Source organism: Patiria miniata, unplaced genomic scaffold, assembly GCF_015706575.1.
Source record: "Patiria miniata isolate m_02_andy unplaced genomic scaffold, ASM1570657v1 HiC_scaffold_18, whole genome shotgun sequence".
NCBI lineage: Eukaryota > Metazoa > Echinodermata > Asteroidea > Valvatida > Asterinidae > Patiria > Patiria miniata.
The window spans coordinates 7,332,027-7,358,456 of NW_024037056.1; the positions used below are offsets into that span (position 1 = coordinate 7,332,027).

General features: G+C 42.0%; 1 protein-coding gene across 1 annotated transcript in view; it reads left to right on the forward strand.

Moving 5' to 3' along the window:
• Positions 1-20,443: 20,443 nt before the first annotated feature.
• LOC119725074 overlaps positions 20,444-26,430 on the forward strand; it is a 29,192-nt gene continuing 23,205 nt past the window's right edge. The window contains exon 1 of the mRNA XM_038196436.1: positions 20,444-20,507. Coding sequence (XP_038052364.1) covers positions 20,444-20,507 — 64 coding nt within the window. The remainder of the gene's footprint in view (positions 20,508-26,430) is intronic.

The following is a 26,430-nucleotide window of genomic DNA, read 5'->3' on the forward strand; positions in this document are numbered from 1 at the left end:
TGTATATGTTAAACCTGTGGGCAAGTTTAAAATTCGTGGCTTCCGGGTATTTTCTAGCGTTTCACTAGAATATGATTTCGGATGCCAATTGGTGGTTGAAAGGATGGTTTTTAGAGCGTATGTTACGCATTATTGATGTAAATTGTAGTCTTCATTCGAAATAATTATTGATGCTGCTTACGAGTGATTGCGGTTTGGTTTAGCAGAAGTAGGTAAGATGTCGAGGCCTTGTCCAAAGAGCAAATATTTCGGTTTGCGATGGTTTTGCTTTGGATAGGTTGGTTATGAAGGATTGATATTTTGTTCTGCTAATGAGCGCAAAAGATTGGAGTTGGCTCGTTTGGTTTTCGATCGCATTTGTGAGAGAAATGGTTAGATTTCAGTTGATTTATTGGTCTCTTGGTTTCTTTGTTGAGTTTTCTTCTTGCCATGGTAGTTGAAGGGTTTGTGGTTGAATATAACGAATAAGGTAAGATGGGGTGGGTTATATTCCAGTTTATTTATTATAACAATAATAATAAAAGCAAGCTAATGGATATTTCTCTTTTGAGAGGTTGTGTTGGTCCTGAAAAGGACCGTTTGGTTTAGTAGTAGGAGACCGACTAATATTGTCGTTTTCTTTTGATGCCTTTCGATGGTTGATGGGGTCTTGTGAAGAAACTCAGTAACTGCTGAGCGGTGGTGTGATCTTGACCCTCGAAAGTACCTTGTGCAGAACGTCGGGCGTTGGTCAGCTCGGCCTCAGTGTAGTGAAGTTGGTGTTGATACTCCTCCAATGTTATTCTTGTGAAAAGCAGCGATGTTCTTTTCTGGAGATTGCTCCAGCGGTCCTGGAATGCACCCTGAAACTTCAGAGATCTGTGAGGACGTGGTGGCCGTAGATTTACCTCGATGTAAGGTGGTGGTGTGCTAGTCTCAATAGCCCGGGAAAGGAGCCGTATTTGGCGGGTGATGTGACTCTTGGCAGATGTCAATTTGTTGACTTTTTCTGCTAAGAGTTTCACCTGTTTGAATCTTTCCTCGGGGAGTCTGTGTGAGACTGTAGTTGGTGTGAATTGTGATGTGGAGGGGCCGGAGTCTAACTCACAGGACAGGAGTAGTGAATCGTCGTCGCTTGGGATGCTAGTAGGGGACCGTTGTCCGCAGGGAATATTCGATGACATGGAGCTGGATGGCGATGGAGGCGGCTGGCTGGACTTGTTCTTCTTGCTGCTTTTAGATTTGCTGAGTTTCGACATTTTGCGAAGTGATGGTTCGTTGGTTTTCTCTCAGGGTTTATATGCACGGTTTGCGTGCGTGAGATGGCGCATTGAGCCGTGGCGGTAGTGAATGGTACCATATGTGTGTTGTGATTGGTCACTGTATTGTCCAATGAGCGTGCGGGTGCAGTGGCGCGGAAAACCTTGCGTGGGTTTTGGATTCGTAGTGGAATTTCTAGCCAGTAGTGTGTTTGTTTTTAGTTTTAAAAGCCGTATTTTGATTATTTTCTGTGTCAGAAAATAATTGAAACTTGTGTAGGCTTTTAGATATTGTTAATCTCTTTCAATTGGTAGTTGTTTGAGTAAGAAACTATCTTCCTACCGTGTGCGGTATCGGAAAAACACGTTGTGTTTCGTTGTTTTTTTCTTGATTTTGTTAATATGAATGCATATTTATGTGGAGATGGTACTTTTTCTTTCCCAAATGTGGGTTGTTTATTTTGTTTGTACCATTCAATGTTGAGATTGATTTACGATTTTTTGGGGAGGCCAGTACTGTTTTGAACCCTTTGTTTTGGGGTTAAATTTTGTGGGTTTTTGTCTTGTTTTGTGTTGTTTGGTGTAGAATGGGTATAGTTTATCCGACTGCGGATAATTTGTATGTCCATTTATCAAGTGCTTGTGCTTCTGCTAGCATAGCATTTTTATGTTGTTATAGCAAATCAAGATGATGTTTTCCGTATGCGGAAATATGGTTGTTGGTTTTCCGAATTGAAGTGTACATGTGGTGGAACGTGAGATCTTTTGTCTCGTGTGTGGCAGACTGATTGTTACAAATCTGTGGGTGTACTTGAAGTACTGAGAAACAGAGATAGAAGCAACCTGAAGATACCTCGCTTGTTAATCAAGACGGTATTCTCGGGCAGTTTTTGATGGCCATCGACCCACAGTACCCCGGGGTGGGGCAAGGAGTATAACATAGAAGTTTGGAAAAGGGATGGCACTATCCCATTCAGTGACACTTCTTCTCTGGTGATTTGTATGGCTTAGTATGGGTTGTAAGCATGACTGAGTCTTTGCCGGTTATGTCCGAGTGAAATGTAGAGTGGGCGGACATAAGAGATTAAGTGACTATGATAGGTTGGGTAATCAAATGTGATTAAGGGTGCGAGCAGAGGATTTTGTTCGCAAATCCTCTTGTTAGCAATAGCATGCTTTCGTGCCTTGCTGTTGGGCACTCTTCAGTTGCAAATGGGTGATTCAAAAAAAGAATCGAGGCTGACTCGCGGAAAAGTTGTGATTGGTTATGTTCCAATCATGTATCGTAAGTTTGAAGTGTTGTGGTTACAACCATGTGACTTTAGTTGGTTTCAACTTGTTCCTCTAGTGAGGAGAGCAATTGGGTTTGGTTAGTTTTTTGGAAGAGCCGGAGTAAGTCGGGAGTAGGTTTAACTCTTGATTTTGTTTAGGTAGTTACTTCCGGATATGATTTACGGCTTTTCTGAAAGCAACGAATTATGATTCGGGAAATGTTTCCGCATAGTAGTTTGTTGCCTTGGATTATGTTCCAGTGGTTGTTTATTGCTCGATTTAAGTGACGGTGCGTTATGGTTGGGTTGTATGTCGTGGTGAAGACGGGTGGAGTTTGTTTTGATTTTTCTTCATCCTGAGATTGTATATGTTAAACCTGTGGGCAAGTTTAAAATTCGTGGCTTCCGGGTATTTTCTAGCGTTTCACTAGAATATGATTTCGGATGCCAATTGGTGGTTGAAAGGATGGTTTTTAGAGCGTATGTTACGCATTATTGATGTAAATTGTAGTCTTCATTCGAAATAATTATTGATGCTGCTTACGAGTGATTGCGGTTTGGTTTAGCAGAAGTAGGTAAGATGTCGAGGCCTTGTCCAAAGAGCAAATATTTCGGTTTGCGATGGTTTTGCTTTGGATAGGTTGGTTATGAAGGATTGATATTTTGTTCTGCTAATGAGCGCAAAAGATTGGAGTTGGCTCGTTTGGTTTTCGATCGCATTTGTGAGAGAAATGGTTAGATTTCAGTTGATTTATTGGTCTCTTGGTTTCTTTGTTGAGTTTTCTTCTTGCCATGGTAGTTGAAGGGTTTGTGGTTGAATATAACGAATAAGGTAAGATGGGGTGGGTTATATTCCAGTTTATTTATTATAACAATAATAATAAAAGCAAGCTAATGGATATTTCTCTTTTGAGAGGTTGTGTTGGTCCTGAAAAGGACCGTTTGGTTTAGTAGTAGGAGACCGACTAATATTGTCGTTTTCTTTTGATGCCTTTCGATGGTTGATGGGGTCTTGTGAAGAAACTCAGTAACTGCTGAGCGGTGGTGTGATCTTGACCCTCGAAAGTACCTTGTGCAGAACGTCGGGCGTTGGTCAGCTCGGCCTCAGTGTAGTGAAGTTGGTGTTGATACTCCTCCAATGTTATTCTTGTGAAAAGCAGCGATGTTCTTTTCTGGAGATTGCTCCAGCGGTCCTGGAATGCACCCTGAAACTTCAGAGATCTGTGAGGACGTGGTGGCCGTAGATTTACCTCGATGTAAGGTGGTGGTGTGCTAGTCTCAATAGCCCGGGAAAGGAGCCGTATTTGGCGGGTGATGTGACTCTTGGCAGATGTCAATTTGTTGACTTTTTCTGCTAAGAGTTTCACCTGTTTGAATCTTTCCTCGGGGAGTCTGTGTGAGACTGTAGTTGGTGTGAATTGTGATGTGGAGGGGCCGGAGTCTAACTCACAGGACAGGAGTAGTGAATCGTCGTCGCTTGGGATGCTAGTAGGGGACCGTTGTCCGCAGGGAATATTCGATGACATGGAGCTGGATGGCGATGGAGGCGGCTGGCTGGACTTGTTCTTCTTGCTGCTTTTAGATTTGCTGAGTTTCGACATTTTGCGAAGTGATGGTTCGTTGGTTTTCTCTCAGGGTTTATATGCACGGTTTGCGTGCGTGAGATGGCGCATTGAGCCGTGGCGGTAGTGAATGGTACCATATGTGTGTTGTGATTGGTCACTGTATTGTCCAATGAGCGTGCGGGTGCAGTGGCGCGGAAAACCTTGCGTGGGTTTTGGATTCGTAGTGGAATTTCTAGCCAGTAGTGTGTTTGTTTTTAGTTTTAAAAGCCGTATTTTGATTATTTTCTGTGTCAGAAAATAATTGAAACTTGTGTAGGCTTTTAGATATTGTTAATCTCTTTCAATTGGTAGTTGTTTGAGTAAGAAACTATCTTCCTACCGTGTGCGGTATCGGAAAAACACGTTGTGTTTCGTTGTTTTTTTCTTGATTTTGTTAATATGAATGCATATTTATGTGGAGATGGTACTTTTTCTTTCCCAAATGTGGGTTGTTTATTTTGTTTGTACCATTCAATGTTGAGATTGATTTACGATTTTTTGGGGAGGCCAGTACTGTTTTGAACCCTTTGTTTTGGGGTTAAATTTTGTGGGTTTTTGTCTTGTTTTGTGTTGTTTGGTGTAGAATGGGTATAGTTTATCCGACTGCGGATAATTTGTATGTCCATTTATCAAGTGCTTGTGCTTCTGCTAGCATAGCATTTTTATGTTGTTATAGCAAATCAAGATGATGTTTTCCGTATGCGGAAATATGGTTGTTGGTTTTCCGAATTGAAGTGTACATGTGGTGGAACGTGAGATCTTTTGTCTCGTGTGTGGCAGACTGATTGTTACAAATCTGTGGGTGTACTTGAAGTACTGAGAAACAGAGATAGAAGCAACCTGAAGATACCTCGCTTGTTAATCAAGACGGTATTCTCGGGCAGTTTTTGATGGCCATCGACCCACAGTACCCCGGGGTGGGGCAAGGAGTATAACATAGAAGTTTGGAAAAGGGATGGCACTATCCCATTCAGTGACACTTCTTCTCTGGTGATTTGTATGGCTTAGTATGGGTTGTAAGCATGACTGAGTCTTTGCCGGTTATGTCCGAGTGAAATGTAGAGTGGGCGGACATAAGAGATTAAGTGACTATGATAGGTTGGGTAATCAAATGTGATTAAGGGTGCGAGCAGAGGATTTTGTTCGCAAATCCTCTTGTTAGCAATAGCATGCTTTCGTGCCTTGCTGTTGGGCACTCTTCAGTTGCAAATGGGTGATTCAAAAAAAGAATCGAGGCTGACTCGCGGAAAAGTTGTGATTGGTTATGTTCCAATCATGTATCGTAAGTTTGAAGTGTTGTGGTTACAACCATGTGACTTTAGTTGGTTTCAACTTGTTCCTCTAGTGAGGAGAGCAATTGGGTTTGGTTAGTTTTTTGGAAGAGCCGGAGTAAGTCGGGAGTAGGTTTAACTCTTGATTTTGTTTAGGTAGTTACTTCCGGATATGATTTACGGCTTTTCTGAAAGCAACGAATTATGATTCGGGAAATGTTTCCGCATAGTAGTTTGTTGCCTTGGATTATGTTCCAGTGGTTGTTTATTGCTCGATTTAAGTGACGGTGCGTTATGGTTGGGTTGTATGTCGTGGTGAAGACGGGTGGAGTTTGTTTTGATTTTTCTTCATCCTGAGATTGTATATGTTAAACCTGTGGGCAAGTTTAAAATTCGTGGCTTCCGGGTATTTTCTAGCGTTTCACTAGAATATGATTTCGGATGCCAATTGGTGGTTGAAAGGATGGTTTTTAGAGCGTATGTTACGCATTATTGATGTAAATTGTAGTCTTCATTCGAAATAATTATTGATGCTGCTTACGAGTGATTGCGGTTTGGTTTAGCAGAAGTAGGTAAGATGTCGAGGCCTTGTCCAAAGAGCAAATATTTCGGTTTGCGATGGTTTTGCTTTGGATAGGTTGGTTATGAAGGATTGATATTTTGTTCTGCTAATGAGCGCAAAAGATTGGAGTTGGCTCGTTTGGTTTTCGATCGCATTTGTGAGAGAAATGGTTAGATTTCAGTTGATTTATTGGTCTCTTGGTTTCTTTGTTGAGTTTTCTTCTTGCCATGGTAGTTGAAGGGTTTGTGGTTGAATATAACGAATAAGGTAAGATGGGGTGGGTTATATTCCAGTTTATTTATTATAACAATAATAATAAAAGCAAGCTAATGGATATTTCTCTTTTGAGAGGTTGTGTTGGTCCTGAAAAGGACCGTTTGGTTTAGTAGTAGGAGACCGACTAATATTGTCGTTTTCTTTTGATGCCTTTCGATGGTTGATGGGGTCTTGTGAAGAAACTCAGTAACTGCTGAGCGGTGGTGTGATCTTGACCCTCGAAAGTACCTTGTGCAGAACGTCGGGCGTTGGTCAGCTCGGCCTCAGTGTAGTGAAGTTGGTGTTGATACTCCTCCAATGTTATTCTTGTGAAAAGCAGCGATGTTCTTTTCTGGAGATTGCTCCAGCGGTCCTGGAATGCACCCTGAAACTTCAGAGATCTGTGAGGACGTGGTGGCCGTAGATTTACCTCGATGTAAGGTGGTGGTGTGCTAGTCTCAATAGCCCGGGAAAGGAGCCGTATTTGGCGGGTGATGTGACTCTTGGCAGATGTCAATTTGTTGACTTTTTCTGCTAAGAGTTTCACCTGTTTGAATCTTTCCTCGGGGAGTCTGTGTGAGACTGTAGTTGGTGTGAATTGTGATGTGGAGGGGCCGGAGTCTAACTCACAGGACAGGAGTAGTGAATCGTCGTCGCTTGGGATGCTAGTAGGGGACCGTTGTCCGCAGGGAATATTCGATGACATGGAGCTGGATGGCGATGGAGGCGGCTGGCTGGACTTGTTCTTCTTGCTGCTTTTAGATTTGCTGAGTTTCGACATTTTGCGAAGTGATGGTTCGTTGGTTTTCTCTCAGGGTTTATATGCACGGTTTGCGTGCGTGAGATGGCGCATTGAGCCGTGGCGGTAGTGAATGGTACCATATGTGTGTTGTGATTGGTCACTGTATTGTCCAATGAGCGTGCGGGTGCAGTGGCGCGGAAAACCTTGCGTGGGTTTTGGATTCGTAGTGGAATTTCTAGCCAGTAGTGTGTTTGTTTTTAGTTTTAAAAGCCGTATTTTGATTATTTTCTGTGTCAGAAAATAATTGAAACTTGTGTAGGCTTTTAGATATTGTTAATCTCTTTCAATTGGTAGTTGTTTGAGTAAGAAACTATCTTCCTACCGTGTGCGGTATCGGAAAAACACGTTGTGTTTCGTTGTTTTTTTCTTGATTTTGTTAATATGAATGCATATTTATGTGGAGATGGTACTTTTTCTTTCCCAAATGTGGGTTGTTTATTTTGTTTGTACCATTCAATGTTGAGATTGATTTACGATTTTTTGGGGAGGCCAGTACTGTTTTGAACCCTTTGTTTTGGGGTTAAATTTTGTGGGTTTTTGTCTTGTTTTGTGTTGTTTGGTGTAGAATGGGTATAGTTTATCCGACTGCGGATAATTTGTATGTCCATTTATCAAGTGCTTGTGCTTCTGCTAGCATAGCATTTTTATGTTGTTATAGCAAATCAAGATGATGTTTTCCGTATGCGGAAATATGGTTGTTGGTTTTCCGAATTGAAGTGTACATGTGGTGGAACGTGAGATCTTTTGTCTCGTGTGTGGCAGACTGATTGTTACAAATCTGTGGGTGTACTTGAAGTACTGAGAAACAGAGATAGAAGCAACCTGAAGATACCTCGCTTGTTAATCAAGACGGTATTCTCGGGCAGTTTTTGATGGCCATCGACCCACAGTACCCCGGGGTGGGGCAAGGAGTATAACATAGAAGTTTGGAAAAGGGATGGCACTATCCCATTCAGTGACACTTCTTCTCTGGTGATTTGTATGGCTTAGTATGGGTTGTAAGCATGACTGAGTCTTTGCCGGTTATGTCCGAGTGAAATGTAGAGTGGGCGGACATAAGAGATTAAGTGACTATGATAGGTTGGGTAATCAAATGTGATTAAGGGTGCGAGCAGAGGATTTTGTTCGCAAATCCTCTTGTTAGCAATAGCATGCTTTCGTGCCTTGCTGTTGGGCACTCTTCAGTTGCAAATGGGTGATTCAAAAAAAGAATCGAGGCTGACTCGCGGAAAAGTTGTGATTGGTTATGTTCCAATCATGTATCGTAAGTTTGAAGTGTTGTGGTTACAACCATGTGACTTTAGTTGGTTTCAACTTGTTCCTCTAGTGAGGAGAGCAATTGGGTTTGGTTAGTTTTTTGGAAGAGCCGGAGTAAGTCGGGAGTAGGTTTAACTCTTGATTTTGTTTAGGTAGTTACTTCCGGATATGATTTACGGCTTTTCTGAAAGCAACGAATTATGATTCGGGAAATGTTTCCGCATAGTAGTTTGTTGCCTTGGATTATGTTCCAGTGGTTGTTTATTGCTCGATTTAAGTGACGGTGCGTTATGGTTGGGTTGTATGTCGTGGTGAAGACGGGTGGAGTTTGTTTTGATTTTTCTTCATCCTGAGATTGTATATGTTAAACCTGTGGGCAAGTTTAAAATTCGTGGCTTCCGGGTATTTTCTAGCGTTTCACTAGAATATGATTTCGGATGCCAATTGGTGGTTGAAAGGATGGTTTTTAGAGCGTATGTTACGCATTATTGATGTAAATTGTAGTCTTCATTCGAAATAATTATTGATGCTGCTTACGAGTGATTGCGGTTTGGTTTAGCAGAAGTAGGTAAGATGTCGAGGCCTTGTCCAAAGAGCAAATATTTCGGTTTGCGATGGTTTTGCTTTGGATAGGTTGGTTATGAAGGATTGATATTTTGTTCTGCTAATGAGCGCAAAAGATTGGAGTTGGCTCGTTTGGTTTTCGATCGCATTTGTGAGAGAAATGGTTAGATTTCAGTTGATTTATTGGTCTCTTGGTTTCTTTGTTGAGTTTTCTTCTTGCCATGGTAGTTGAAGGGTTTGTGGTTGAATATAACGAATAAGGTAAGATGGGGTGGGTTATATTCCAGTTTATTTATTATAACAATAATAATAAAAGCAAGCTAATGGATATTTCTCTTTTGAGAGGTTGTGTTGGTCCTGAAAAGGACCGTTTGGTTTAGTAGTAGGAGACCGACTAATATTGTCGTTTTCTTTTGATGCCTTTCGATGGTTGATGGGGTCTTGTGAAGAAACTCAGTAACTGCTGAGCGGTGGTGTGATCTTGACCCTCGAAAGTACCTTGTGCAGAACGTCGGGCGTTGGTCAGCTCGGCCTCAGTGTAGTGAAGTTGGTGTTGATACTCCTCCAATGTTATTCTTGTGAAAAGCAGCGATGTTCTTTTCTGGAGATTGCTCCAGCGGTCCTGGAATGCACCCTGAAACTTCAGAGATCTGTGAGGACGTGGTGGCCGTAGATTTACCTCGATGTAAGGTGGTGGTGTGCTAGTCTCAATAGCCCGGGAAAGGAGCCGTATTTGGCGGGTGATGTGACTCTTGGCAGATGTCAATTTGTTGACTTTTTCTGCTAAGAGTTTCACCTGTTTGAATCTTTCCTCGGGGAGTCTGTGTGAGACTGTAGTTGGTGTGAATTGTGATGTGGAGGGGCCGGAGTCTAACTCACAGGACAGGAGTAGTGAATCGTCGTCGCTTGGGATGCTAGTAGGGGACCGTTGTCCGCAGGGAATATTCGATGACATGGAGCTGGATGGCGATGGAGGCGGCTGGCTGGACTTGTTCTTCTTGCTGCTTTTAGATTTGCTGAGTTTCGACATTTTGCGAAGTGATGGTTCGTTGGTTTTCTCTCAGGGTTTATATGCACGGTTTGCGTGCGTGAGATGGCGCATTGAGCCGTGGCGGTAGTGAATGGTACCATATGTGTGTTGTGATTGGTCACTGTATTGTCCAATGAGCGTGCGGGTGCAGTGGCGCGGAAAACCTTGCGTGGGTTTTGGATTCGTAGTGGAATTTCTAGCCAGTAGTGTGTTTGTTTTTAGTTTTAAAAGCCGTATTTTGATTATTTTCTGTGTCAGAAAATAATTGAAACTTGTGTAGGCTTTTAGATATTGTTAATCTCTTTCAATTGGTAGTTGTTTGAGTAAGAAACTATCTTCCTACCGTGTGCGGTATCGGAAAAACACGTTGTGTTTCGTTGTTTTTTTCTTGATTTTGTTAATATGAATGCATATTTATGTGGAGATGGTACTTTTTCTTTCCCAAATGTGGGTTGTTTATTTTGTTTGTACCATTCAATGTTGAGATTGATTTACGATTTTTTGGGGAGGCCAGTACTGTTTTGAACCCTTTGTTTTGGGGTTAAATTTTGTGGGTTTTTGTCTTGTTTTGTGTTGTTTGGTGTAGAATGGGTATAGTTTATCCGACTGCGGATAATTTGTATGTCCATTTATCAAGTGCTTGTGCTTCTGCTAGCATAGCATTTTTATGTTGTTATAGCAAATCAAGATGATGTTTTCCGTATGCGGAAATATGGTTGTTGGTTTTCCGAATTGAAGTGTACATGTGGTGGAACGTGAGATCTTTTGTCTCGTGTGTGGCAGACTGATTGTTACAAATCTGTGGGTGTACTTGAAGTACTGAGAAACAGAGATAGAAGCAACCTGAAGATACCTCGCTTGTTAATCAAGACGGTATTCTCGGGCAGTTTTTGATGGCCATCGACCCACAGTACCCCGGGGTGGGGCAAGGAGTATAACATAGAAGTTTGGAAAAGGGATGGTACTATCCCATTCAGTGACACTTCTTCTCTGGTGATTTGTATGGCTTAGTATGGGTTGTAAGCATGACTGAGTCTTTGCCGGTTATGTCCGAGTGAAATGTAGAGTGGGCGGACATAAGAGATTAAGTGACTATGATAGGTTGGGTAATCAAATGTGATTAAGGGTGCGAGCAGAGGATTTTGTTCGCAAATCCTCTTGTTAGCAATAGCATGCTTTCGTGCCTTGCTGTTGGGCACTCTTCAGTTGCAAATGGGTGATTCAAAAAAAGAATCGAGGCTGACTCGCGGAAAAGTTGTGATTGGTTATGTTCCAATCATGTATCGTAAGTTTGAAGTGTTGTGGTTACAACCATGTGACTTTAGTTGGTTTCAACTTGTTCCTCTAGTGAGGAGAGCAATTGGGTTTGGTTAGTTTTTTGGAAGAGCCGGAGTAAGTCGGGAGTAGGTTTAACTCTTGATTTTGTTTAGGTAGTTACTTCCGGATATGATTTACGGCTTTTCTGAAAGCAACGAATTATGATTCGGGAAATGTTTCCGCATAGTAGTTTGTTGCCTTGGATTATGTTCCAGTGGTTGTTTATTGCTCGATTTAAGTGACGGTGCGTTATGGTTGGGTTGTATGTCGTGGTGAAGACGGGTGGAGTTTGTTTTGATTTTTCTTCATCCTGAGATTGTATATGTTAAACCTGTGGGCAAGTTTAAAATTCGTGGCTTCCGGGTATTTTCTAGCGTTTCACTAGAATATGATTTCGGATGCCAATTGGTGGTTGAAAGGATGGTTTTTAGAGCGTATGTTACGCATTATTGATGTAAATTGTAGTCTTCATTCGAAATAATTATTGATGCTGCTTACGAGTGATTGCGGTTTGGTTTAGCAGAAGTAGGTAAGATGTCGAGGCCTTGTCCAAAGAGCAAATATTTCGGTTTGCGATGGTTTTGCTTTGGATAGGTTGGTTATGAAGGATTGATATTTTGTTCTGCTAATGAGCGCAAAAGATTGGAGTTGGCTCGTTTGGTTTTCGATCGCATTTGTGAGAGAAATGGTTAGATTTCAGTTGATTTATTGGTCTCTTGGTTTCTTTGTTGAGTTTTCTTCTTGCCATGGTAGTTGAAGGGTTTGTGGTTGAATATAACGAATAAGGTAAGATGGGGTGGGTTATATTCCAGTTTATTTATTATAACAATAATAATAAAAGCAAGCTAATGGATATTTCTCTTTTGAGAGGTTGTGTTGGTCCTGAAAAGGACCGTTTGGTTTAGTAGTAGGAGACCGACTAATATTGTCGTTTTCTTTTGATGCCTTTCGATGGTTGATGGGGTCTTGTGAAGAAACTCAGTAACTGCTGAGCGGTGGTGTGATCTTGACCCTCGAAAGTAGCAAGCTGTTCTTGTGCAGAACGTCGGGCGTTGGTCAGCTCGGCCTCAGTGTAGTGAAGTTGGTGTTGATACTCCTCCAATGTTATTCTTGTGAAAAGCAGCGATGTTCTTTTCTGGAGATTGCTCCAGCGGTCCTGGAATGCACCCTGAAACTTCAGAGATCTGTGAGGACGTGGTGGCCGTAGATTTACCTCGATGTAAGGTGGTGGTGTGCTAGTCTCAATAGCCCGGGAAAGGAGCCGTATTTGGCGGGTGATGTGACTCTTGGCAGATGTCAATTTGTTGACTTTTTCTGCTAAGAGTTTCACCTGTTTGAATCTTTCCTCGGGGAGTCTGTGTGAGACTGTAGTTGGTGTGAATTGTGATGTGGAGGGGCCGGAGTCTAACTCACAGGACAGGAGTAGTGAATCGTCGTCGCTTGGGATGCTAGTAGGGGACCGTTGTCCGCAGGGAATATTCGATGACATGGAGCTGGATGGCGATGGAGGCGGCTGGCTGGACTTGTTCTTCTTGCTGCTTTTAGATTTGCTGAGTTTCGACATTTTGCGAAGTGATGGTTCGTTGGTTTTCTCTCAGGGTTTATATGCACGGTTTGCGTGCGTGAGATGGCGCATTGAGCCGTGGCGGTAGTGAATGGTACCATATGTGTGTTGTGATTGGTCACTGTATTGTCCAATGAGCGTGCGGGTGCAGTGGCGCGGAAAACCTTGCGTGGGTTTTGGATTCGTAGTGGAATTTCTAGCCAGTAGTGTGTTTGTTTTTAGTTTTAAAAGCCGTATTTTGATTATTTTCTGTGTCAGAAAATAATTGAAACTTGTGTAGGCTTTTAGATATTGTTAATCTCTTTCAATTGGTAGTTGTTTGAGTAAGAAACTATCTTCCTACCGTGTGCGGTATCGGAAAAACACGTTGTGTTTCGTTGTTTTTTTCTTGATTTTGTTAATATGAATGCATATTTATGTGGAGATGGTACTTTTTCTTTCCCAAATGTGGGTTGTTTATTTTGTTTGTACCATTCAATGTTGAGATTGATTTACGATTTTTTGGGGAGGCCAGTACTGTTTTGAACCCTTTGTTTTGGAGTTAAATTTTGTGGGTTTCTGTCTTGTTTTGTGTTGTTTGGTGTAGAATGGGTATAGTTTATCCGACTGCGGATAATTTGTATGTCCATTTATCAAGTGCTTGTGCTTCTGCTAGCATAGCATTTTTATGTTGTTATAGCAAATCAAGATGATGTTTTCCGTATGCGGAAATATGGTTGTTGGTTTTCCGAATTGAAGTGTACATGTGGTGGAACGTGAGATCTTTTGTCTCGTGTGTGGCAGACTGATTGTTACAAATCTGTGGGTGTACTTGAAGTACTGAGAAACAGAGATAGAAGCAACCTGAAGATACCTCGCTTGTTAATCAAGACGGTATTCTCGGGCAGTTTTTGATGGCCATCGACCCACAGTACCCCGGGGTGGGGCAAGGAGTATAACATAGAAGTTTGGAAAAGGGATGGCACTATCCCATTCAGTGACACTTCTTCTCTGGTGATTTGTATGGCTTAGTATGGGTTGTAAGCATGACTGAGTCTTTGCCGGTTATGTCCGAGTGAAATGTAGAGTGGGCGGACATAAGAGATTAAGTGACTATGATAGGTTGGGTAATCAAATGTGATTAAGGGTGCGAGCAGAGGATTTTGTTCGCAAATCCTCTTGTTAGCAATAGCATGCTTTCGTGCCTTGCTGTTGGGCACTCTTCAGTTGCAAATGGGTGATTCAAAAAAAGAATCGAGGCTGACTCGCGGAAAAGTTGTGATTGGTTATGTTCCAATCATGTATCGTAAGTTTGAAGTGTTGTGGTTACAACCATGTGACTTTAGTTGGTTTCAACTTGTTCCTCTAGTGAGGAGAGCAATTGGGTTTGGTTAGTTTTTTGGAAGAGCCGGAGTAAGTCGGGAGTAGGTTTAACTCTTGATTTTGTTTAGGTAGTTACTTCCGGATATGATTTACGGCTTTTCTGAAAGCAACGAATTATGATTCGGGAAATGTTTCCGCATAGTAGTTTGTTGCCTTGGATTATGTTCCAGTGGTTGTTTATTGCTCGATTTAAGTGACGGTGCGTTATGGTTGGGTTGTATGTCGTGGTGAAGACGGGTGGAGTTTGTTTTGATTTTTCTTCATCCTGAGATTGTATATGTTAAACCTGTGGGCAAGTTTAAAATTCGTGGCTTCCGGGTATTTTCTAGCGTTTCACTAGAATATGATTTCGGATGCCAATTGGTGGTTGAAAGGATGGTTTTTAGAGCGTATGTTACGCATTATTGATGTAAATTGTAGTCTTCATTCGAAATAATTATTGATGCTGCTTACGAGTGATTGCGGTTTGGTTTAGCAGAAGTAGGTAAGATGTCGAGGCCTTGTCCAAAGAGCAAATATTTCGGTTTGCGATGGTTTTGCTTTGGATAGGTTGGTTATGAAGGATTGATATTTTGTTCTGCTAATGAGCGCAAAAGATTGGAGTTGGCTCGTTTGGTTTTCGATCGCATTTGTGAGAGAAATGGTTAGATTTCAGTTGATTTATTGGTCTCTTGGTTTCTTTGTTGAGTTTTCTTCTTGATATCCAGGGCTTTGTAGGATCAGTTAAAAAAAATAATTAAGGAATGTCCTACCACCACTCGACCACCAAGCTTGCCTCGGACTCTGATCTAGCTTAATTTTCATCAACCCTTTGCACACATCAACATGATGTCGTGGGTTCGAGTCCGAACCGACTGAGTGAGCGTGAGCCTTTTATTTCACAAACCCTCCAACAACATACACTGAGTTCTGGTATACATTGTTTATGAAATTACATCCATGAAAGGGCAAATTAAACAATGCGATAAGACTACCTTCATCGTTGTTCTTGATCCATCATCGGTGACGTCAGTCCATTCTTGCCCATCGTCGCTGTAGGCCACTTTGAACTCTGTCACCCACTGTTGGTGTTCCCCGCGCCCCTGCGTGATAACGCCAGTGATGGTCGCATTGCAACCGAGGTCGACTTGGACCCATGGATTCGAATCACTAGCTCTAGGAGCACTACACCAGGCTGCGGCCCCGCTCGTGACTGCAGAGAAAGCAGATATTCAAACCTACTGAGCACAAAATACTATACTTAGCAAATACATGTTGTAAGTAAAACTGGTAACTTAGCACAAGCGCTGCACCAGGCAACGGCCACACTTGCAAAGCAAGCGGATAATAAGGAGGAAGTATCGCATGGCCAATTTTATGTGTTATTAAAAAAAGGCAGTCGCGAGCTATACACAGACGTTTTGCTGTTAATATTTCCCAATGTATGTGCTTTATGTGTTGTGCTTAGCACCATATGACATTCAGCAATTGAGGAACTTGGCTATGAATGAGTGAGAGACTTGTGCAACCTGTGAAAGTTTTTGAGCACAAAGGTGTAGTTTCAATATTTAGCAAAACAGACTTAACTTTGAACCAAAATCTCACAAAGGAGAGTCTTAAACTATTGACATTTTTTGGTCACCTTTGTGGAATTATTTTTGTTTGAATTGTCTTAATGTTCATCAAATGTAATTGTTGAACGAAAATAACACTACCTTGAAGGTTCAGCCGAGCCCTGGTTGGTCCGAAATCGGCCGGGTTGGGATGCACTGACGACGCCGTTATGCTTGCATCAGGGATGCGTCCATCTTCCATTCCGAAGGGTCCCTGTTCAGAGCACTCCAAAACGTCTGTCGGAGATAGTGGAAAGTATCGATCAGGGTGGAGCCGGGTTCATTAAAGCAATCACAATCTTTTGTTTTAATGGACATCACGGCCGGGCGTGGAATCTTGATCTGGAATATGTGTTTTGAAGCTTGGTATGTTTATATATTTTGATTGGTACATTGACGCTGAAGCTCAATCAGACGAAGTGTTTCAAGTAGTGATTATCATGTTTCACTCGTGCTTCCGTGATAGAATGGAAATCTCTGTATGTAATAGGTTGACCTTTAATTTACATACTACAACACGCGACACCAAGGTCAGGTCATCCACACCAAATGCGAGATGCGAGATGGCAGATTTGGAACACCTTTCTAGCTCGCATTTAACTTTAATAGTGTATCCATGTACGTTTGACGTTTAAACGAGCTAAACAAGTCGTTGTAATGTGATAAATAAGTCGGTTAAACGAGACAATAAGTCGTTTAGACTAATACTTCATATACTATGTATATTCACCAGATGGATTTTTTTTTTCCTTTTTTTGCGTTGGGTTGATGTAAATCAAGATTTCGTCCTTCACCGACTTATATACACACTCTATAGTCGGTGTGTTACCTCCAGAGTGAAAGTTGGGAAAAATCGTTTGGGTGGGTACTTGAACCGACGACTTCCAGCTTTCTAGTGCAGATGTTTTTCCGATTGACCACCGACCTTTATGTCGGTAAAGGGGGAAATTAACCATAATTTGATTTCAACACCACGCCACAAAACAAATGAAATAAATACATTAATTAATTAATTAATTAATTAATCCATCTTGTGAATAGATAACGCCATACCCGCTGCTGGGTACATAAGAATCGAACCAGCCAACCGATCCCGTTAGCTCGATGGTCGAGTGGTCAGACATCTGCACTAGAAAGAAAGCAGGAGGTCGTGGGTTCGAGTGCTACCCGAGTTTTTAACTTTTAAACGTGAGGTAACACACTGTGAACAGTATTTTATATATCGGTACAGGGCGACACCTAAGTTGAGATATACTATGTCCTTGTTCATGTTTGATTTTTGTATTGGTTGGAAGCTTCTATACAAAACGCAAAGCCATGTCATGTTCTTCCTTTAAGTCATACGCTAGCGATTTCGGCGCAAGTTCGGCGGCGCAACGACATGAAACAAGCCGACTGCTTCTCAGCATGAGATTATCGTTTTTTGTTTAAGGCTGGCCTTTTTTAAAGGAAATTGCGTCCTTGAATCACCGCCAGTGGTGCGTATCCGACGGGTTACCCTGCACTACTGTGATGAAATAAAAGGTACAGGGAGAACACCGCTTTGAATTGTTTATGTTGGCTCTGCTCTGGATAATTTGACTTAATTTATTTATTTGTATCGAGGCCCAATTTACATTTGAGCGAGAAGACGAGGCAGAAAGCTAGTAATTAACGGCCGTGCTTCTTTTGTGGAATTTGCCGGAGATACTGCATTATACATGAACGAAGCTCACTTTCAGATCCAATTTATAGAATGAAAATACTATCACCAGGCCTTGGTAATGTTGCGTTAAAAGAAACATTCAAAGTAGTGCCAACCGTGGCCCAATGTTGAAATTTTAATTGGAAAAGACACCAATGTTTGTATTATTATTAAAATGGAATGCCTTGTCGAGGTTGACCTCTTCATACTTCCCAACCTTCCAATTCAGACGAAAATGAATAACCGATTTTCAGAAGTGCATGATCATTTCAGGAAATTGGCCGGGATAACCTATATTATAAATGACAACATAAAATACAGAAAGGCTTCAGTGATCACGCTTTTTGTGGAAATAATTGTGCTTTAGTACTGCAACCAATATTTGGGGGACCGGGCACCACCCGATCACCGTTTTAGAATCGTACGAGCTCTTCTTTCTTTTTCCAGACGGTAATTATGTGCGACTTTTCTTCAACCTGTTCACAGCAGGAACTTGAAACTTGGAATGAAATTCAACCCTGATACGGAGGTCACATCACGATGACGTCATCTGGTATAAAATTACCAAATCGGCATTTTCAACCAATGGACAAACTAAACATTCATGTTAATATACGTTTTCCCGGCCAATTTCAACCAAGTTTTCATTCATTTCATTTCCTGGCTCATTGAATTCAGATTAAAGTTGAAAGATCACGCATATTGTCATTCGACTATCTAAAAGAACCATTCAATTTCACTATCCTAAAGTAGGTTTAACCAGCCAATGTCCTTAAATGTTCATTCACTTCTGAAAATCGGTCATTCGTTTTCGTCAGAATTTGAATGCACGTCTTTAATCCCATTTCAATTCAACAAAGGTTCAATCGTTTTCATATTTTCGTGCATTCAGTTTTGAGAAACAAACGGCCAATAACGTTACCTGTGCATTTATTTACAAATGCATACCTTGTCTAAATTGGTCGCAGGTACAGCTAATTTCATTGACGGTTAATGAAAAAAGACCCTAACTATATTTTCGCCTTCCAACAGCGGAGAAGAAGTCTTGTAAGCGATTCGAATGGACAAAATCGGAAGTTGCTGCTCAATAACTTAATTAATTAAACAGAAATGGTATTGACCGATTTTCAGAACTGAATGAAAATTTTAGGACATTGTCCGGGAAAACATAAAACTTTTCTATCGTCTTTTCGCTTCACTCCAACTAAAGTATAGTCTTGTTCATTCAATTTCGTCTGAACCAGCAGTTAGGGTTGATCGAACATTCAGCCATTATTGGGCAAACATATTTTGCATTTTGTCAAGCATATTTTAAGACTTCCTGCACGTCCGTATTCCTTTCAAACTCTAAATTATCTCAGCGTATTAAAAGTATATCAGACGTCTTCAATCCGTAGATGAACACCTCTTTTTCTTAAAGAGCTATGCAATAAATTTATCTGAGGAACACATTTTGTGCAACTTTCGACTCCACTTAAAAGTATGAAAACTATTTGACATGCATTTTTGGTTACTCTTATTGCAAAATACAGACAGAATCTTTCAAATCATAAGAAAACTTATTTCTTCGGAACGGGTGAATGGACGTAAAAGGAAACCTGGTTTGAACATCAACCCTTGTCCTGAAATGTGTCAATTTTTGTGACGTCGACGTGACGTAATCAGGATCATGTACATGTACACCCACACGCGTACATCAACGTTCGCGCATTGTTATACGATACTGAAGTGGCACGCGTGTAGTGGCGCTTGTACTCTCTGGAAAGATGTTAGTGATGTAATACAGAGGTTTGACAACGAATTTCAAAGAATATGACGGTCTTGAAGGATTATATACTGCTTTCATATTAACATTAACCATTTACTAGCTATTTATAGGTTTGCTCATCTAATGTTTTCGACAATTAAAATTTGAGCTAGTTTGTTGTTTTCAAATAAAATTCGGGAAGACCCTACTTTTCAATGTCATGTCCCGCCCATGAAAGGGTCAGAAAAAGTGGCATCAGGTGGTTTTGAGCTTCTTGAGGTATCCTTATTGTGATCCTGGGAGTTTTGAACAGTGTACCTAATAATGCATAGGGGCTCACTGACTATATATCATTGGAAAGTCAATAATTTGTGTAATGCTACCAAATTAAGCGATTGGCACACACAATTCCATTGGGCCCTTCCTTTCACGCGAACTGCACGCACCTGATTTGGTATACACTGCAATCTCACTAGGCCCTCTTTAATGGGGGGAAAAATAAAAAAAAAAATTGCACGCGTTTGTACAAAGCAACTGCCACTTGACGGAATAGCTGAGCCAAACCTTGCACAAGGCTTTTTCCATTGAAAGGGGCCTTCGTGATAGAATTGTTAGCGTGCTCGGAATTGTCTGTACTGTATTGCCGCTGCTTCGGTTTCAGAATGGACATTAACGTTCAAAATTGACATTTACAATAGGCCTCAGACGACGTCATACTTTGTTTACAGGATGGGTGGAATGCATCCCACCTATCTCAAAGGAAAGCGCACATATAAACAAAGCGTTACGTCATTAGGTAGTAGGTATATTACAATAGGCCCATACTCACCATGACAGTTGAAGTAATCATGAATGTCCTCCTGGTCGTTGGTGAACATTGGAGTGTCGGTGTAAAACGGTGGATGAGACCAATGGACTGGCTGCATGTAGACAGGTCCCGGTCTGGTACTGGTGCAGGCGCAACGATCAGCCTTACTCCCCGGCATAAACCAGCGAAGACGGCCTGACTGATTTGCATCAGGCTCCTGACCGAAGTAGCAGACCCTCTCAGCCCAAACCACGCCCATAAGGGTCCCTATAATGAAGAAAATGTCACGCAATAAAAAAAAGGATCGCCGGTATTTATTTCTTTTTCGAATGTATCCGCAAAGGGGGTGACTTCATAAACAAAAGAAAGGCAAAGCAAAACAAAACACCGCCCCCCCCCCCGCATTAATAATAATAAACAAATCCATAAACAACCCTACACGTACCAAACAAGTGTGAGTGCACAAAAAAATCTCTGGCTATCTTGTATGAAAGTCTTGCATGAAATCTATCAAAATGATCCCCGTCAGAGCTTACAAACGCGACGCCCAAAATATGACGCCGATGGCACATACCGAGGGTAATTATCACCCATCCAGACTCCCATATATATTTTATTCCCATTCATAACTACCTTTTTGGTCCAACTTTGTTTCGGTTCAAAAATCAAAACATGTCAAAAACTAGACGTTCGCCAATGAATGACAGTATGCTTTTGCCTAGTTCCGGATAGCACGTGCACTTACGACCCAACTACACGCGCGTTAATCGATTTTGTGTGACGTATTCTGTGCTGGGTCAAAGATTGTTGGTCCGTGCGTGAGTTCGAGCCGTTGCTCTGCAAACAAAAGTTTCAAAATCATTTACTTGTTTTTCTCTCTTTTTAAATTTGCTGGAATTCTCTTCAATGAACTATTTTTTTGGAAAATGAAATAATACTTTTATCAGAAAATATGCTTGATTCGGTTGGTTCTGGCTCAAAAAAAAAAAAAAAAAATCTCGCATGATTTTTTTTTTGCGTGAAGCAGTGATCGATTCGGAACTGATTGAACCAATCCGGAACTAGGAAAAGTGACATCGGTACTTTTGACGTCGTAAAATAAAAAAAAAGAGGTTAAATTTTGAAAATTATTACGTGGTCTCTCCATCACTCAGGTAAACTTTTTAATCAATGTCACTTGAATTCGTGGAGTAATTGAGCTGAAAGCAGCCTGAAAGATGGAACGTTAAAACCAATGGAACGTTAAAGGGCATCAGATTTCACGGGAGTCTAAATTTCATGTAACACTGGAAAAGTGTTTAAGACCAGCTAGCCATGTCTGTATCATCCGTTTCAGACCGGCCACGTGACGGGCTGTCGACCAATATGATTGCGTACACTGTCTAAGGTATTTATGAATTCTATATAAATAGGTACAAATAAATGTACAGAAACGAACAGCACCTGTACACACAATCATGAGCACAACATAATAATAATACAAAGGAATGTCAGAGAGCATTTCAGCCATCCCCCCTCCCGGCACACCCTCCGCCCCCCGGCATTAACCTCTCTTGATATAAACACTCAAGAATTTGAAATAGATCGACTGACTGACTCTAAACCAAAATGAATGCACACGCTGATAAGAAGATCCTGTAAGCTTCGAAGCCTTTTAGTTTGATTGCACTAATTGGACAAAAAAAAGACTGCAGAAATTAAGACTCGAGGTCAGTGAAAATGTGGTCTTGAATGCATATTACGAAATGTAATTACTAAAACTACTTAAAAACAAACAAACAAACAAACACCCCAACTAGACTTATGTTTGTGGACAAACACAGGGCTGTTTCGATGCTTTTTGTGACATGTGACATGTGTTCCATCAACCAAGGATATGTAGTTCTGTTTATAATAAATGGTGGCATACAATATGTGATTCCATTCTCATAGGGCTTTGAATTATGACGTCACATGTGACGTAATGACGTCATGATGACGTCACATAAAGTTTCATCTATTACTATAATATTATGGTGAAGAACAACTTAGCCAGAGCAAACATCGTTGAAAGCAAGTTCACATCTTTCACCAATTTTAAATTACAAGGCACTTCCGGTTTCAACCAGAAGAAAGGGTCACGTGATTTATTTGCACATATTTAAAAAATGAGGACCCTCGATGATTCTATCAATTCCCGCAAAAATCAAGTTTAGGTCTCTCACGGTTGATTTTATATTGATTTTTAAAGATTAAATCTATTTTCATCTATAACACATCCCGGTCTAGGTACATACCAACTTTCAATCCAATCGGACCAGTGGTTCTGTATATTTTGGCCTTCGAAATATGCACGTTTAGTATAACGTCACATGTCACGTGATGATGTCATCGTGACGTCAATTCAATTTTCATCTATAACACATTCCGGTTTAAGTACATACCAAGTTTCAACCCAATCAGACCTGTAGTTCTGTAGATATTGGCCTTGAAAAAATGCACATTTGATATGACGTCACATGTCACGTGATGACTAAATCATGACGTCACTTAAATTTTCATCTAAAACACATCCCAGTTTAGGTGCATACCAAGTTTCAACCCAATCAGACCTGTAGTTCTGTAGATATTGGCCTTCAAAAATATGCAATTTTTAATATGACGTCACATGTCACGTGACGACGTCACATCACGTGATGACGTCATCGTAACATCACTTACATTTTCTTAAAATTAATGTGGCCTGACGTTGCGAACTTAGCAAGTTCTTCTTCAGAGGCTAAAACAGAAATGACAGAGGTACATACATTAACATGGGGGTGCACACAAACATGCAGGGCTGAAAGAAGAAACACAAAAGGAGGATTAAGTGGGAAAGGTGTAGAAAGATGCAGGGGAGGGTGGATGAGAGAACAAAGAAACAAAGGGAGATGGCAAACCACAAGGGGTCTGGTGTGAACAGGGGAGGGACCAGAAAGGGGAAGGATCAAAGGTCACAGGGAGTGGGAACGGACAAAAGAGTGTGAGAGTGAAGGGATGATGCGGGGGGGGGGAACAGTATGGAGGTGGAAAGGGATGAAAGATGGGGGAAGATGGGTAAACACAAACAAGGAAGACCAGATGGATTATCTGTAACAGAAGACAATGGATGAAAAAAAGGATTAATCATTTCCAAGTTGGATGTTGAGACCATGTGGTTGAATAGTTCGAAGACGATTCATCCACACTTTCTCTCTGCTGAGACGAACTGAGTCCTTGCGATGGCCAAGAGATTCAATGCCCTGCAAAATCATATCAGAAATGGAGTGGTTAGGCAGGTTGAAGTGATGACCAACAGGGTTGTCTAGTTTCTTGGTGTTGACCGTTGACCGGTGGGCATAGAAACGCTTCTTGAGCGTATTCTTAGTCTCACCTACATACTGCACTCCATAGACCCTGCAAGAAATGAGATATATGACAATAGAGGTGTTACAAGTGATGTTACCAATGGTTCTGTGGGTAGTGACAGAATTAGAGTGGCCAGAAAAGGAGTCAGACTCCTGGATATGAATCTGGCAGACAACACATTTGGAACTGCACTTGAAAGTACCATGCTGGGTGGGAGGGGATGCATCTAAGGATGGGACTTCAGCTCGAACAATCAAGTCCCGTAGATTTCGAGGACGCCTGTAAGCCAATGTGGGGCCGTTGGGGATGGCGCGGGCAAGGCGATCTGAAGTATGGAGGATATGATGATTGTCATTAGTGATTTTGTGAAGGGGAGGGAGATTGGGGTGAAAGGTGGTAACCAAGGGAATCATGGGTTTGGCCATGGCATCAGGGGCCTTTCCCGTGAGAGCTAGATTTCTGGGGATAGCTTTAGCTCTGGCAATGGCACGATGAACTTGGCGAGAGCTGTGACCCCTGGCCACCAAGTTGTTCCTCAGTATCTGTGTATGGCGGGGGAAATCGGAATCATTAGAACAAATTCTTCTGAGTCTGAGTGCCTGGCTAAACGCTTTGCCAGTTTTGCAGTGCCTGGGGTGACATCTGGAGGAGTGGAGGTACTGGTGGGTGTCTGTGGGTTTGGAATACAGGTCAGTGGTTAGTGAGTTGCCTTGCTTGCGGACGGTGACATCCAGAAAGTGGGTTTGGTGAGCCGAGAACTCCGATGTGAATTTGATGGTTCTGTGGAAGGAATTGATGTGGTTAGTGAAGGTCAAGAGACTGTCCTTATCACTGGTCCAGATGAAAAAAACATCATCAATATATCTCCACCAGATCCAAGGGCGACATGGGGCCGAGGCAAGAATGCGTTCTTCGAGGTCACCCATGAAGAGGCAAGCCATCGACGGAGCCATCCGAGTGCCCATTGCAGTGCCGTGTACCTGTAGATAGTGTTCACCAAGGAAGGAAAAATTGTTCTTCGTTAGTATAAGTCTCATGAGGGTGCCAACATCACTGATGGGAGGAGTCGTGTGTCCTGCCTTGGCCAGAGCCAAGGAGCAAGCACGAACACCCTCCTCATGTGGGATGTTGGTGTACAGAGATGAGACGTCGAAAGTCCCAATGATGGCTGTGCTGGGAATCTGGTCCTTGATTCCTTCAAGCTTGCGTAGGAAGTCTGGGGTGTCGTGAATGTATGACGAAATCTGTGGGACAAGGGGTTTGAGAAAACTGTCAATGAACAGGGAGATGCGTTCCGTGGGTGAGCCATTACCAGAGATGATGGGTCTACCGGGGTTGCCAGCCTTGTGAATCTTGGGTAGAAGGTAAAATCTGGCAGTCCTACAATCACAGGGAGAAAGAAATTTGTGAGCTTTCTTGGACAACTGGTCACGTGATCGCATATCGTCAAGTACCTGTTGTATATCTCGACAGAAAGTACCTGTGGGGTCAGAGTCAAGGCGGGTATAGTTAGTGCGATTATCCAACTGGCGGTGGGCCTCATCAATGTACTGCTGACGATCCATGATGACCACAGCTGAACCTTTATCTGCTGGCTTGATGATGATGTCGGTGCGAGAGCGCAAGGAGTTGAGAGCCAGGCGTTCCTCTCTGGGGAGATTATCATGAGTCCTGTGGGGGAAGTTGTCCGGGTTAGTGACTTGGGAATTGATAACTTGAACGTATGTCTCTATGGCTGGCACACGATTCTTGGGGGGTACCCATGAACTCTTGACTCGAAAAGGCTCTGGCTCACACGGTTCACTGTCCAGGAAAAACTCACGCAGACGGATTCTACGGTAGTATTCCGTGAGATCTTGGCTGAGCTGAACCTGGTTCACAGAACGGGGAGCGGGACAAAAATTGAGACCCTTAGAGAGAAGTTTGTGCTCTGCGTCAGATATTGATGAGGAAGAAAGATTAACTACAGTGTTGACAGGGGGTTCTGGCGTAGGCGTGGTAGATGGGGACCTGCGTTGCTGTTGCTTGGCAAGCAAGCCACCAATCTTCTTGTTTCTCCTGTTGAGTAGGACAGAGTCAAGGTTAGACAAACCCCTTTCAATCTCATCATGAAAATTCCTGTACGTGGAGTCAGAACAACTGGATTGAGTTGGGAGTTCAGGTGGGAAATATTCTGATGGAGGTCCTCACGTGTAAATTGACACTGCTGAGAGAGAATATTGATGAGTTTAATAGAGGCACTATGTATAACTTGATTCCATCTCCTTTGAAGGTGTGGTGGGAGGTTTCCTAAGCAGGGAGTGTGAGACAGTTGCAAACCTTTGGGGATAAATCGAGAGAGGGAGTAAAAACTGTAGTTATCCTGATGGTAGGAAAAGCGTAAGGCCTTTTCCTTTGCCTTTCTGAGCTGTTGGAAAGTGCAAATGGTGTCACTCATATCTGTAGAAAGGGAGAGAATAAATGGTTAATACAATTGGGGGCAGAGCAAAACAAAATTGTAGGTACCTGTAGTGTGGAGAGAACAGTTTGATTAGTACATGGTATAAAACGATCAAAAGAAGGAACAAAACAAAACACAATGAAACTTACATGTCAGCAAGGAGGATCACCACGAAGGGATACTGCAACAGAGAAGTTGAAACATGTAAAAAAAGTAAAACTGCTGCAAACTGCTTACTGACTGGATGGACCTGAAATATATAAATCTTAAAATTAATGTGGCCTGACGTTGCGAACTTAGCAAGTTCTTCTTCAGAGGCTAAAACAGAAATGACAGAGGTACATACATTAACATGGGGGTGCACACAAATATGCAGGGCTGAAAGAAGAAACACAAAAGGAGGATTAAGTGGGAAAGGTGTAGAAAGATGCAGGGGAGGGTGGATGAGAGAACAAAGAAACAAAGGGAGATGGCAAACCACAAGGGGTCTGGTGTGAACAGGGGAGGGACCAGAAAGGGGAAGGATCAAAGGTCACAGGGAGTGGGAACGGACAAAAGAGTGTGAGAGTGAAGGGATGATGCGGGGGGGGGGGGACAGTATGGAGGTGGAAAGGGATGAAAGATGGGGGAAGATGGGTAAACACAAACAAGGAAGACCAGATGGATTATCTGTAACAGAAGACAATGGATGAAAAA